The 14,562-nt window shown below is 38.4% G+C and overlaps 2 protein-coding genes across 2 annotated transcripts; one reads left to right on the forward strand and one right to left on the reverse strand.

Moving 5' to 3' along the window:
• The first annotated feature begins 221 nt into the window (after positions 1–221).
• Positions 222–7,360, forward strand: LOC103023281 (GTPase IMAP family member 8). Its single transcript, XM_007247117.3, has 5 exons — positions 222–1,562; positions 1,640–2,344; positions 3,775–4,476; positions 5,617–6,495; positions 6,961–7,360. Exons 1-5 carry the CDS (start codon positions 1,520–1,522, stop codon positions 7,218–7,220), a joined length of 2,589 nt encoding a protein of 862 aa, XP_007247179.3. The 5' UTR covers positions 222–1,519; the 3' UTR covers positions 7,221–7,360.
• A 1,570-nt stretch (positions 7,361–8,930) lies between these two features.
• crybb2 (crystallin, beta B2) lies at positions 8,931–13,496 on the reverse strand. The gene is made up of 6 exons (XM_007247118.4): positions 13,369–13,496; positions 12,885–12,972; positions 12,454–12,572; positions 11,403–11,535; positions 9,765–9,907; positions 8,931–9,263 (listed from the first exon to the last, which is right to left on the reverse strand). Exons 2-6 carry the CDS (start codon positions 12,945–12,947, stop codon positions 9,095–9,097), a joined length of 627 nt encoding a protein of 208 aa, XP_007247180.1. The 5' UTR covers positions 12,948–12,972; positions 13,369–13,496; the 3' UTR covers positions 8,931–9,094.
• Positions 13,497–14,562: the final 1,066 nt, after the last annotated feature.

The following is a 14,562-nucleotide window of genomic DNA, read 5'->3' on the forward strand; positions in this document are numbered from 1 at the left end:
TAGGAACACTTTTAATCCATTCCATCAAACCTTTTTCTTTTTCCCACTCCTTGCCTCGCCTCCCATATTTCCCCCATTTACCTGGCATATTAGCTAGCGACTGCTGTTTTCTCTTTACCTTCTGTGTGTCTTTATGTCTTTCTCTCTCTCTGTCTCTCGTAGGCTCTCTCTCTCTCTCTCTCCTTCACTCTCTCTCTCCCCTTTTCTCGCTCTCTTCCCTCCTGGTTCTTGTAATCAGTCTTCCTTAGTGTCGACTTGTACACATTTGCCCGCCGTATTGACGTGACATCCAAGGCAACACCCACTTTTTTTGTTTTTTGGAGGCTGCGGTCATTTTTAAAAGTAGCACAAAAAAGCGCACCCCGCCAAGCCTGAATTTTCACCCGCGACTGGCTTTTCAAACAAGCCCAATTTGGCGGTAAAACCGCGAACCTGGCAACTCTGGAAACAAGCTTCAAAGGCAAGCGTTCTCACGGTCATGTGATTCAGCAAAACAGGAACCTATACTGCCAACAGCAAACCACAGCGAGAAATCAATAAAAAAAAAAACAGAACAGCTTCAAGACTGGGATGTTTGTGGGTTTCCCCACATTAACTGCTCCCTTCAGGTCCTTCCACAACATTTCCATTGGATTAAGCTCAGAACTTTGACTTGGCCCCATTCCAAAACATTAACTTTATTCTTATTGAACCAATCCATTAATGAAGACAAGCCATCCAAGCCCAGATGCAGCAAAAAAGGCCCAAACCATTATACTACCACCACCGTGTTTCACAGATGGGATAAAGATCTTATGCTGTAATGCAGTGCTTTCCTTTTTCAAACACTTTTTATTTAAACCAAAAAGTTGTATTTTGGTCTTATCCTTCTACAAAACAGATACCCAATCCTATCATTATATTCCATGCTTTTTGAGTGATCTTTTTTGGTTGACCACTCCTGGAGAGGGTAACATTATCTAGAATTTCATCCATTTGTACACAATCTGTCTGACTGGTGGATTGGTTTTGTAATCTTTTGCAGCTTGATGAGCATTAGGAACTTTATTGTTCATGCTATGATACACTTCCACAAACTAACTTTTTCCACATTACCAAATTATAATGTAATACTGGATACATTTTTCCAGTAAATAAATTATCAAGTATATATTTTTTGTCTCATTTGTTTAACAGTGTTACAATTAAGATAGAACTACCGTACCCATGCTTCTCCTTTGTGGCCCTCTCTTGTGACTGTCTGTCTACCAAGTGTCCTCTAGTGGTCACCTTTTAACTTAGCTGCACCTGTTAAAAAACACACATACAAACATGTTACACAACATCAGAAATGCTTCCATTTAATCACTAAGCTTTTATTCAAGTGGACTTAGGAACTTAAGGGTTAACCAGATTTGCTGACACTTATGCAAAACTTGTGAAACTTGCTGATCAACAAGTACAGACATGAAACTGCTGTAACCCAGTTGTTGTTGAGAGCAGATTCTTCTGATCTGCAGTTAAGATAGAAGATAATGCCATGACTGAAGCACACGGACTCCAGGGTAGCGAGTCTGCTCCAGGTAAGACCTTTAATGAATCAATATCAGCAGAGGTGTAGAGTAACCTAAATCCAAACTGTGTTATTCTCCATTTACAGAAGGAGCACACCATTTAACAGAAATGAAGATATTACTGCTGGGCAATAAGGCATCAGGCAAAAGTGCCTCCATAAGAACCATCCTGGGCAGCGAAGAGCCAGACGTAAAGACTGCTCAGTGTGTTAAGATCCAGGGAGAATCAGCAGGGGTAGAGGTCACTGTGGTTGAGGCTCCAGGATGGTGGAGAAACTACACGGTGAAGGACGGTCCCAATTTAAATGCTGAGGAAATCGTACTCAGTGCCTCCTTGTGTTCTCCAGGACCACATGTCGTGCTTCTGGTCATACGCTTGGACACTCACTTCACAAAGACCTGCAGAGAGGCTCTGAAGGAACGTCAGGGTTTGTTTCTGAGTGAAAGCATCTGGAGCCACTCTATGGTGTTATTTACATTCGGAGACTGCCTGAGAGACACGACACTGGAGAAGCACATCGAGAGCGAAGGGGAAGCTCTCCAGTGGCTTGTGAAGAAATGTGGGAACAGGTTCCATGTGTTCAACAACAAGAACCGGAACGACTCCCGGCAGGTCCAGGAACTGTTGGGAAAGATTGAAGACATGGTGAAGATAAACAGTGGGGGTACTTTTGAGGTGGACAGTCAGCTTTTACAGGACTTTGAGATCAGAAGGAGAAGGGATGAAATGAAAGCAATGGAAAGACTGATACGGGTCCAGAAGCAGAAACAAGACACTGCATGTAGAACAGGTAAGAAGATATGTGTTAAAAAAGCTTGCTTACATATGTGGATCATTATCAGAATACTGAGCCTTTGTGAGGGGTAGCAGAGCACGATGGCAAAAAAGTACTGTTATCCAAAAAGTCTCAAAATCCCAGAAGCCCAAAGGGTAATCAGGGCAAACCAGATGCACCTGTTGAAAGCTGTATTTTAAGTTGGGAAATTGGAAGTTGGTCTTGGTGAATGGTATACCCATGTCAAACCTTTTTTAAGGTGTGTTACTTACAAGTACACTGCACAAAATCCATTGGCAAAAACTAGATAAAATATACTGTATGTTATTATTGAGAGGTATATTCTTAGGTTAATAAAAAAATCTTGCAAAGGGAGCCGTAACTGTCAAGTCTCCCATTTTGGCCGAGAAACTACAGTTTTTTACCCCTCTTTCCCACTGTCCTCCCGTATTAGTTTTTTCTTGTAAATTTCCTGTATTATATTATAATAATAAAAAAAAAACATTTCTGCGCCTCTCCAAAATGAAATGTCATTAACCTTACGAGAACTACCACCCAGGCTGCGGCAAAAACAACAAATGAGAGAGATGGATGGATGCAATTCATTGTTTTAATTTAGGCTGTATTATAAGAATTACATATGTAGGAATGTTCACAGCATTTCTGTTCAGTTCTCAGATTCTGATCATCTAATTGTAGAGTGTAAGTGGTTCACAGGGGGTTATTTTAGAATTTTTTTGTAAACCTGTCCCGAAATGTAAGGGATACTGAACCTCGGTTGGGCTAGTGGGATGCCACGTAACAGGCTACAGAAAATTTCCCTTATTTTAAAATTCAAAACTTTACAGGTATGATGGGAGAATTGTTTTCCTAGTAAGGTTTCTTAAAATAAGCAAGCGTTTTTGTGCTTACTTTCAGTTTAAATTGCTTAAAAGAAGGTGAAAGACTGCATAAGATCATTGTTTCTAAAATAAGTAAACCAATCTACACTGCTTAGACAAGAATTTATATTAAGGAAAAAATAAGACTTATTGCCTTAAAATTATATCATTTCACTTGCTAAGATATATTTTTATATGCTGTATTTGGAAAAACAAGACAAGATAAGACAAAAGAGATCTTAAAACAAAGCAAAAAAAAATAGTTCTTAAAAGTTGCTTTTTGTTTGAACCATGCCATGAAGCATTCATTTTGCTCAGTGTAATGTTTAGCAGTTCCAGTTTCTGAACATCTCAAGTTAAATTCAAAATTAGAAAACTGGGTGTAAAAGTTATTTTTTCTCGATTCTCGAATCTTTTCTTGATTTTCAGATTTTTGTATCTTGTAACACAAATCTGATGGAATAATCCAACTAACTTGTAATAATTAAATCTAAAAAATAATTTTGAATAATTTAAAAAAATCATGTTATATTGTTTTGATAATTTTATTTACAATGTTTGCAGGTGATCAAACACAACCTGAGCTAAGAATTGTGCTGGTGGGACACAGGCACTCAGGGAAGAGCTCAGCTGGAAACACTATCCTGGGCAGTGAAGAGTTTGAGTTGAGAAGAACATCAAAATGTGTGATGAAAGAAGCAAAAGTAGCAGGAAGGCAGGTCACTGTGGTGGAAGCTCCAGGTTGGTGGAACAACTACTGCTTAAACGACTCGTCGAAGCTAACGAAACAAGAACTTCTGCACAGTGTTTCCCTCTGCCCTCCAGGACCTCACGTTCTGCTTCTGGTCCTGCGAGTGGATGGCTCGTTCACTAAGGAAAGCACAAACCCAGTCAAAGAGCACCTGGAGCTTTTTGGACTGAGGGTCTGGGATTACACCATGGTGCTGTTTACCTATGGAGACTGGCTTGGAGAAACTAGCATTGAGCAGCATATTGAAAGTGAAGGGGAGGCTCTCCAGTGGCTTGTGGAAAAGTGTGGAAACAGATACCATCTTCTTAATAACTACAATAGAGGTGATAGCGTTCAGGTCACAGAGCTCTTAGAACAGATTGAAGGAATTGTGGCAGAAAATGATCCTCAATATTACGAGGTCAGCAGCGAGATATTAGAAGAAGTGCAGAAGGGACAGAGGACAGTGGAGGAAAATGCAAATCTGAGCATGTTAAAGGTGATGAAAAACAGAACAGTTCTCAAATGGCTAAAGGGTAAGGTACAGCTTTTTAACATTCATCTTTTTTTTTTGCTCATTAGGTTTGTTTGTAAAGATTTGTCATAAGTGTATTGTGCTTAAATGAGTTCTGTCAATCAATTAAAAAACGTAATCCGATTAATCACGACAGTATTCTGTGATTAACTGCGATTATTCGTACTTGTTCTTTGTAAGACACAAGTTTTTATAGTAAATATATAAATGTAACTAAAAGAATTAATGTAGGAAGGTAAAATGCAATGATATTTATAGTTGTGGTGTCAATTAAAATACTAGTATATGCCTGCATGTTTGATGGGAGATAAAGCCAACATGGGAAGCTAGAATAAATATCAACAAAGACCATTTAGATTTTTTTAACCTTATTGTAAACATCTTAGATTGGTTGTAACAATTTCTGAATTAGAACTTAATTTGCTGAATATGACACCTGTATTTCATTTCTGTGGTCCGGATCAGTTGATAAATTTGTTTATGTGAAGCGTTTTCACCCTCTGCTTGGTTTGGTTTCACACAGGCATAAATCTAAACGCACCAAAATGTGCACCAATAAACCACAAGACAGAAAAAAAAAATGCGTATTGAGCAGGGGCGGGGCAGATAGCGGCGGAGGTTGGGGTCTAACTTGGTGGCATAAATAAGGCTGCGCTCATTGCAGTGCAACACAGCATGCATTGTGGCATGCGGTGGCTGTCTACATTGAAATTAATAGGATGCGTTGAGACTTGAGAGTGCAGGTGCGTCTTTTGCGTGGGCCGCACTACAACTAAAATTTGTTTTAAAGGTGGCGGGCCACAAAATGTCATTCTGCAGGCTGCAATTGGCCCATGGGCCATAGGTTTGAGTCCCCTGGTATAAAGGGTTCAAAAACATTTACAGCATGGCATATGTGAACTAACAAGGTAAGAAAAATAAAGGTTTATGCTGCTACAACTAAATAGGTTTGGGCTTAAATATACTTTCTATTGTCCTTACTTGCTTGAAAGTACCTTAACTGGGGAATATTTGGCGCAAAATCATTTGCTAACTGATTAGAAACTGAGAAATTGCATTACATAACAAAAACAAGAAACCTAGACTTTTAATGGTCGTCATGTTACTTATTTTATTTATATTTTTTTACCTTTTTTTCCAGAGCTGAGGATAGCCATGCTTGGGAGACTGTACTCTGGGAAGAGTTCTTCTGGTAACACCATCCTCGGCAGTGATGTGTTTAGCTTAGAGAGAAGTTCCTATTGTGTGAGGCACCAAGCCAAAGTAGGAACCAGAGAGATTGTTCTAGTTGAGGTTCCAACCTGGAGTCCCTGTGTTACTGCTCAGTCTGTCAAAGAGTGTGTAACCCTGTGTGCTCCAGGTCCACACGCTGTGCTCTTCGTAATCCAGGCAGACACCTCGTTCACAGAGACTGAAAGGAGATCACTGGAGGTACACATGAAACTACTTGACGAGAGGGGTTGGAATTACTCCATGGTGCTGTTCACGTGTGGAGACTGGCTGGGAGACTGGACTATAGAAGAGTACATTAAGAGTGAAGGACAAGCTCTCTGCTGGCTTGTGGAGAAATGTGGGAATAGGTACCATGTCCTAAACAACCAGGACAAGGGTGATGATGCTCAGGTCATGGAACTGCTGGATAAAATAGAAGAGATGGTGGCTGGAAATGGCGGGCATTTGGTTGTACAGCCTCCAGAGATGAGATCTGAAGATACTCCCTTCATGGAACTGCTAGATAGAACTGAAAAGAAACAGACTCCTGTTATAGTACTACAGCCTCCACCAACCAAGTTCAAACGGAAACATCATGATGGAGAAGTATCTGAGTCTTTAAACTTTAGTACAAATAGAATGGACACCAGCCAACATGATGAGGATAATGAGGAAAAGCCCAAAACAGATCAAGAAAATGACACTTTGGATGAAGCCACGCCTACATTTCCAGACAAGGATGAAAGCAGGAAATTCATTGATATGAATGTCCACAAAGCTCATAGTATGCAGCACTTACAACCAACAAGTAAGAACATTTATACAATACCAGATTTCATCACAGGAATAGATCCTATTGATATTCTAAAACAGATGTGTAGCATATAATATACACAGCTTACTTAAATATTTAAGTTAACACTTTCTATGAATGTCATGTCTATTAAACTACTATAAACATTCCCATAACACATTATAATGCATTCATAAGGCATTTAACATGGCTATAAATAAAATGTCTAATATTTCTATGACATTCATAGAAAATGTTGTAGAATTAAGTTTAAAAATTTTAGTGATTCTTTTTACTAATAATAAAACATTTTTGCAACACAAAATTATAAGCCATTAAATAGTTTGTACACTATAAAAAATTGGTTTTCATTGTGACATCACTGGTTTATAAAATGCTTTATTTGGCATTGCAACATATTTAATATCTTACAGGTCTTGGCTATTTTACTGACATCATATCTGTCCTCTTGCTCCACAGTGGGAGGAGATGATGATTTAGAAACCAGTTCAGGCTACAGTTCTGAAGCTTCACATCCAGGCTCTATTGATAGCAACCTTTACGGGTCACTAATGTCAATGGCTTCATCTGTCAGTTCTGGGATTGGTAGTTTAAGAATCTTTGGTGCTCAAAGGTCTGAATCAGTTAAGGACTTTATGAAGAGACCCAAACCTGAGGAGGACAACACCGGTGAAATGGTCCAAGACAAGCTGTCCGTCCTGGAGGAAGATAACAGATAGATAACAGAAAAGACAGTTGGATATCTTCTGTCTGAGATGTTGGAGGTGATCATTGAAAACAAGAATTACAACACTTTGTCAGGATAAGAAGTCTTGTAAACTGATTACATAACTTACTGGCTTACTGTAAAAAAAAATAAGATTAATAAGATTGATCCTGTAAAATAGAATAAGAATGACCAGACTGTGAGGAACGAAATTAGGAAAATCTGGAGAAATAAGTGATAATAATTATGTGATAAGTGATTATGGTTCAGAGGAAGTCTCATATGTAAAACACAGTGAATGTAGTGTCATGTTTGAATGCAAAGGATTATCAGTAATCATGCAGATTACAAAGTCATTGTTATGTGCACTTAAAATACTTTAATTTTCCCCAAAATCGTCATTTTATGTATTAATTTTATCAGTCAGGTTGTAAGCAGCAGTAAAGTCACAGTAAAGTACATCTTTATTATTCAGGAGTTTTAGTTTAGTTCTCCAGCACCGAGGCTGCACTAGCTCTTTTGCTGTACAGAGGTGAGCATATGAACTGTAGTTTGAGTGTTTACTGTGTTAAAACAAGCTACATGGGATGAACCACAGGCTAACATTTACTAGCACTAACCACAGCTAGGGCTAGCGGTTAGCTGCTAATGATAATATTATCAAAATCTAAGCTTACTGTAAATAAACGGAAGCATTTTACTTACCCAAATAAACAGTTTTCAGGAGAGAAATCTGTGTAGATTAACATCCAGTGCTCATTTGACTTTAAAAGAAAATGTTTTTTTTTTGTTGTTTTTTTTTTACTGTTTTGTTTACTTAACTTAGCTTTACTTAACCCAGTGGTGAGACCTGCTGAATTAGAAGGAAAACATGGCAACACCCCGTTCCTTACTTGTGTTGCATAATGTTCCTTATAATCTGGTGCGTTTTATTTAAGAAAATGGACCAGAAAATAGACGTTTATTGATAGTGCGCTTTATAGTGCGGAAAAATACAGTATTTAAATACTGCAATGTACTGTTCTAAATGTTGAAATCACTTTTCACTTTTTACTTAGTGATTTTTGTTTTAATAAAGATAACAATAAATTAACTCTAAACTCCACAACAAAAGGTACTTGTTGGGAGGTTGTAAAATATTTCTGATTATTTGGCAAAGACAAAAGAACAGGCCTTAGGATTTGATCAAAATGTATATTATTAGCAATATATAGTTAGTAGAAATTTACATTTTGTTGCATCCATTTCCAAAGCTCACTTTATTTTCAACTAAATTGTTTTAAAAAAATCACTCTTTTTAAAACAAAAGTCCCCTCTTTTTTAAACAATATATGATTTTTCACTTTTTTTTACAATATACATTTACAATTTTTCTTTTTTTTATAATACTACATTTTTCCCATTTCTTTGTTAATTGTTCTAAAGGCCCTGGCAGTTTTCTGCCAGAAACTTCAGAAACTTTTAACAATAATGTAAAACATGTAAATCTTTATTTTGGATACATCTAGTATTTTTACTTTAACTTTTGGACCCTTAAGCAAGACCACTAAACATTTGTTCTCCAGGGGGCTCTGTAGCATCTCTGGCTCTGGCTTTCTAAGCTGGAATATGAGAAGATATTTTATTGTATATTGTATAGTGTACAAATCTAAACTATAGCCTAATAAAAACATTTAAAAATCATGCTGTATGACACCAAATAAAGCCTCAGACACGCTTCACGTAACTTGTAAAGCAAAATCATTTATTCATTTTTTAGCAGTAGCAAATAGAATCACTGACATAATCGGGCATCAAAGAAATCAGCGTTCAGGAGTGAAGAGAAGGTGAAGGGGAGGAGAGTGACGGCTGGAGGAGGCTGGAGAGGTTTGGGGCGTGGGCTGAAGCTCAGTTGGCGGGGTGGAAAGCTCCTCTCTGGTGCCACTGCATATCCCGGATACGTCTCACGGACTGGATCTGAGGCACCTGGGCCCCGAACTCAGCGCACTCCTTATACTCACCCTTCTCAAACAGATACTGATAGCCTCTGTAACCAGGGTACTGGTAGGCCACCCAGCTGTGGGTGAAGATGAGGTGATGATGAGTTTAATATTCTGCCTATTTGGGTATAGCCATTCCTTTGGGTATTCAGTATTATCTTATATGATGGCTGACTGGCTATAGTGTTGTAGGACTTCATGCTGGCTGAGAACTGCTGAGAAAGTTAAGTATCCCATGTGATGGGAGTATTTACTCAAATAATAAACTTTTTTATTTTTTTTTTTAGCATTTTTTTTAAATATCTATGAAGAAGTTCATGTTCAAATTCACTTAAATTGTGAGTTGAGAAATGAGAGTAATTTACTCTACAAACCCTGATGAGAGACTGTAGCTCCATCATGCAGTTTTCAGCACAGTAAAAACATTCACAGCCCACTTTGTTTTACCTTTACAGTATTTGCAGTAGTTTCTCATTAAGTAGAATGGCCAGCAACAGCTGCTACGAAACACCAATATGGTTGTAGTATACGTGCTTATACGTGCTCTTGTCCATCAAAGTGACTGAGGTCATACTCACGTGCCGCTCTGCACTCGGACTGAAGAGACCTTCTCCTGGTAGCCGTGAGCGTGGAAGCTGGGTACGTCATCATCTATGATCTCGATCTTCTTTCCTGCGAAGCTGGGATTCTCATACAGCACGATCTTGTGCTCCTGGCTGTCCTAAAATGGCACAAGAAGACCACAGACTGAGCTATAGGAACTGAAGGAGATGCTCTTTAATAGACTGCATAATTTTAGATCCTAATGACATTATTTAAAATCACTAAAACATCAGATTACATTAGTACAGATGCAGGTAAACATGAATAGAGTTAAAATTACAAATAATTTCTGACATTGAAGAAAATATTTGTTGTGGATCTTGAGAGCTAGTTTGGAAAAACAAGGCTTAGTTCATCCCAGATTTCTCCTGTGAACCAGTGGATGTGTTCAATTCCATCACAAGTTCATTCCTGATTTAACATCATTAAACACTTAATTACCAAACCTGCTGTTGATATGATAAGAGCTGTATATAACACTGGATTCTCATGAGGAGAACTTTGGAGCTTTGGAGATCTTTTGATTAACACAGCCAAAATTCTCATGTGGTGCTCACACGAGTGGAACATGAGCTAGGAGGGTTCTAGATGGGCATGTGCTTTGATTGGATGTTCTGGCTGGGACCCAGTTGGCGTTTCCAAATGGGCTATAATCATTTCAGCTTATCTCAGTCTCACAAGGGTCCAGTGTAGGCCTCATGTACAGTGTACAACCCAGTTGGAGCCCATGTTTAACCCCTCCTGGTCCCATCACTAACTATGGTGGGCATCCATACAGTGGCGTGCACAGACATTTTGGGGGACAAGTGCTCGGGGGGGGAAAAAGGGCACTTTTTAGCGCACGTGGAACACTTCATTATAAAAAAACGCTATCTATCGTTGATTTGGGCTAGAGCGGCTAGTTTATCTGGTGACCAGTTGGCTAAAGATGCTTAGTAGTTTGGTGCTGTATGAGACATTTTACTGCACAACAAAATGATTTCACGTTGGGCTTAGAGGGCAAACGGTAGGATTTTACTTGATGTGTATGTTACCTGGCTGGTGGGACACGGGGGAGCGTGCTGTGCTGAAGACTCGCTGAACTGAACTGCTGCTGCAGCGCATCTAGTGTGCCTTGCGCGCGACCGCGCGGGATCACGTGACAGAGGAAGAGAGAGGTCGGGTGTGTGCGAGCTGATTTCAGGGCATTCTGTTTTCACTCGTTTTTAATCGCTCAGGTTTTCAAAAGATCTTTTCAAACCGGCCACAGTAAAATCTTAATATTAATAATATTTTTAAAAAAGAAGTTTTAAAAGGGCACTTTGGTTGATAAAGGGCAGAGTTGGTGGTGCTTTAGCACCCCCTGATGTCTATGTCTGCACACCTCTGCATCCATATGTGGGACCAACAGTGAAAGAGTGGACAAAACAATTTGGTTTCCAGTTGGGTTACACATTGTGGTCCCACATAAGCATGTTTTCTGGGTAGCTACCAATCAGTTACTGTACACTTACTAGATAAGAAAAAACTTTACACAGTACTAAAAAAAAATCACACTAAGAAGAGCAGTGTAAAGATGGCTGAAGGTTCTAGACTGTAGGTCAGTGAGGGAAGTGTGTGTTTGTGTTAGTTACCACTTTAATGGGGCGGAAGGCGAAGAGGCAGTCGCTGCGACGGCTATTGGTCCAGGCATCCCAGCGAGGATACTCGCCCTTCTCAAACACATACTGCTCCCCCTTACAGCCGGGCTGCTCATACCCCACCCACCTGTACACACATACACACACACACACACATACACACACAGCAAAAGCTCAGAGCATATACACACTATAGATACTAATATTAATAGTGTAGGTATGGCAGGTAAGTACACAAAATATTAATGTAATACCCCACTTAACAAGCACTGATAAACATGACTGTGTCAACATACATTACTGCACCTGCTGCTGCGCTAGCATCTTTAGCCATCACTTTTCTCATTTGTTTCAAACGTGAGTATCTCCTCCATTTCCGTTTTGCATTGCATTGTGGGAGAGAAGTGTCTATCGATACTGCACTCAAAAACTAGTTCTGAGTATGGATTCATGGAAACACAATCTGTCTGTCTGTTTACACCCTTATTCATATCTATTTATCTGTCTATATCTATAAATATCTATCTGTGTATATATATATATATATATATATATATATATATATATATATATATATATCTGTCTACATGTTTATCTATTTTTGTGTATCTGCCTTTGTCTGTTTATTTGTCTGACTATTTCTCTGTGTCTCACTGTCTGTCTGTCTATCTGACTGTCTGTATCTATTTGTCCATGTCTGTGTCTTGCTGACTCACTGTCTGTCTGTCTGTACATCTATTATTTGTCCATGTCTGTCTGTGTAGTTATGTCTCTGTCTGTTTTTTGTGTATCTGACTAATATTCTGTTTATCTATTAGTCACACAAACTGTGAGACAGAGAGATTATTCAACAGACAGACAGATATACAGTCTGTCTATCGTCCTCTGACTGTCTGTCCACCTCAAAATCTCTCCAACTAACTTTTGACATTTTCAAATCCGAGCACAGTCCTAGCAGAATGTGCCCACTCTCACTGCATCACCATCACTCTCTCTCTCTCTCACACACACACACACAGACACACACACACACACAGACACTAACGGTCCACACAGCACCAGTATCGATCCCACTTTCTCCACGCCCGCATCCTGGAGGTTGTTACAGGGCCCAGTCAGCTCATGGCAGCGGCCTTGGAAGTTCTCCTGTTCGTAGATAACTAGCTGTGCAAGAAACAAAAAAACAGGATCAAGTACTGCTTCATATTTTAATAATAATAATAAAAATTAAAAGAATTAATATAATAAATAAAATAAAAAAAATAATTTTAGATTCAGTGGATCTTTACAGCGGAAGAAAGTCAAAAACTATAGAAGAGAACACTGTGTGCGCTCTATTATTTAGTGTATTAATCACACCAAATGCAGGCAAATTCGGAAAATATACATTACATTACAATATCCTGACAACATACCATACAGAAATATATGATATGTATTATAAACAAACAAATATATATTTCTCATTTTGTGCACCTTAAACACACTGGATCCTGGTTGCTGCTGTTTGGTTGCAGGGTTCTGGTGATCAGTTGCCATAGTGAACCAGGATGGGTGTGACGAGCTTCAGGACAGCAAGTCACATCATTTCATCAAAAGAGAAAGAGAGAAATAATCTTTATTATTAAAATTAAACATATTTTACATAAAAATTGATGCTATGTTCTTAATAAAGTATAAATCCAATTAATCCAATTATAAATACAATCCTTCTGCTGTGTTCACTCTCAACACTTCAAAACTGAGTGTCCAGTAAAAAAAAACCCCAAAAAAACATTTTTGAAACAATTTAGCTCAGAATAAGAAATGTATAGTAATGACAGTATCCCTCTATATAAGAGTTTACATTACATACAGTTACTAAATATTACTTTCAGTAATTAAACAACAGCAAGAGCTAAAAGCAGCAGCGTAATGTGTGGAGCAGAAATAAAGGCAGGAACCGACGTTGGGGTCTTACCAGCTCTGCAGTGTGCCAGTCTGTATTGGGTGGCATGGGGGGCTGAATATATACAGCAAGCCCAGGGGTGGAAACTCTGCCAAAACTTCTCTCAGTTCAGATCACACTCATAATCAGGCCTAATAGGCTGGCTGTGCTGCCATGGGGGGGTCGAAACAAATCGAGCCAACATACACTCCCCCAACCAACCGCCCCCCCAACACTCCCCCCCCCCCCGACCTGCCCCACTCCACCAATCCACCACCCAAGACCACAACCCCAACCAGAACATCACCCTCAGCAGGCCCGGTTGGCCCTCCCCTTTTTGATGCCCACTGAGTTATTTCATTAGTTGTCAATTTCCCCCAGCCGCTCTTTGTTCGCTATCCCATGATTCAGCACAACCCGTGCCAAGAGTTTCAGATGTACAATGAGGGCGGACTGCAAAAACGCCCAGGCTGACCTGAGAGAGAGAGAGAGAGAAAGAGAGAGAGAGAGAGAATTATATCTATGTTTTACTATTCAGCACAATCTGTGGTGTTAAGTGACAACTTGGAAATGATTTTGGTAACAGTTTGGCAATAATTCGCTTTTTTTCATACAATGATACAAATAAGCAAAATGTTAATGCTTGTGAAATGCTATGATGACTGCATATTCACATAAAAAATATGAAAGTGTACAAAAAATATTTCATAGAGACAAAAATTTGTTCAAATAAAAATAAATGGAAATAAAAAAAAATAAATAAATAGTAAGTTACAATTGTTCAGCACAATTGTGACAATCTGTGGTGTTAATTTACAAAATAAGCAAAACGCTAATGCTAGTGATATGCAATGATGACTGCCCATTCACATAAAAAAAACTACAAAAATATGTAGTGTACAAAAATATTTTATAGAGCCAAATAATTTGTAAAAAAATAAAAATAAATGGAATATATATATAATAAATATATATATAATAAAAAGTAGACTGAAACTGTGAGACAAAATATATATAAAGAGATAATATATAGGGATTGAAAACTAAGATAAAAATATTTATATGGATATAAGAAATACTGTATATATAGAATTTATATATATATAAAATTTATATCAAATTTTTAATTGCTTCACAAAAGAGAACCATGTAGTCACACTTACATACACTTTTATTAGTACATAAAAACATGTAATTATATTGATAACAATAATGAGAGTTGAGGGA

Source organism: Astyanax mexicanus, chromosome 12, assembly GCF_023375975.1.
Source record: "Astyanax mexicanus isolate ESR-SI-001 chromosome 12, AstMex3_surface, whole genome shotgun sequence".
NCBI lineage: Eukaryota > Metazoa > Chordata > Actinopteri > Characiformes > Acestrorhamphidae > Astyanax > Astyanax mexicanus.

Excerpts from the sequence above, each read along its gene's own strand:
- LOC103023281 (XM_007247117.3), top strand. The coding sequence starts at position 1,520 with ATGACTGAAGCACACGGACTCCAGGGTAGCGAGTCTGCTCCAG. Across the intron at positions 1,563-1,639 it reads GGGTAGCGAGTCTGCTCCAG|AAGGAGCACACCATTTAACA; the intron begins GTAAGACCTTTA and ends CTCCATTTACAG. Across the intron at positions 4,477-5,616 it reads AGTTCTCAAATGGCTAAAGG|AGCTGAGGATAGCCATGCTT; the intron begins GTAAGGTACAGC and ends CTTTTTTTCCAG.
- crybb2 (XM_007247118.4), bottom strand. The coding sequence starts at position 12,947 with ATGGCAACTGATCACCAGAACCCTGCAACCAAACAGCAGCAACCAGGA. Across the intron at positions 11,536-12,453 it reads ATACTGGTGCTGTGTGGACC|GTGGGTGGGGTATGAGCAGC; the intron begins GTTAGTGTCTGT and ends ATGTGTGTACAG. Across the intron at positions 9,908-11,402 it reads CCTTCCGCCCCATTAAAGTG|GACAGCCAGGAGCACAAGAT; the intron begins GTAACTAACACA and ends GTGCCATTTTAG.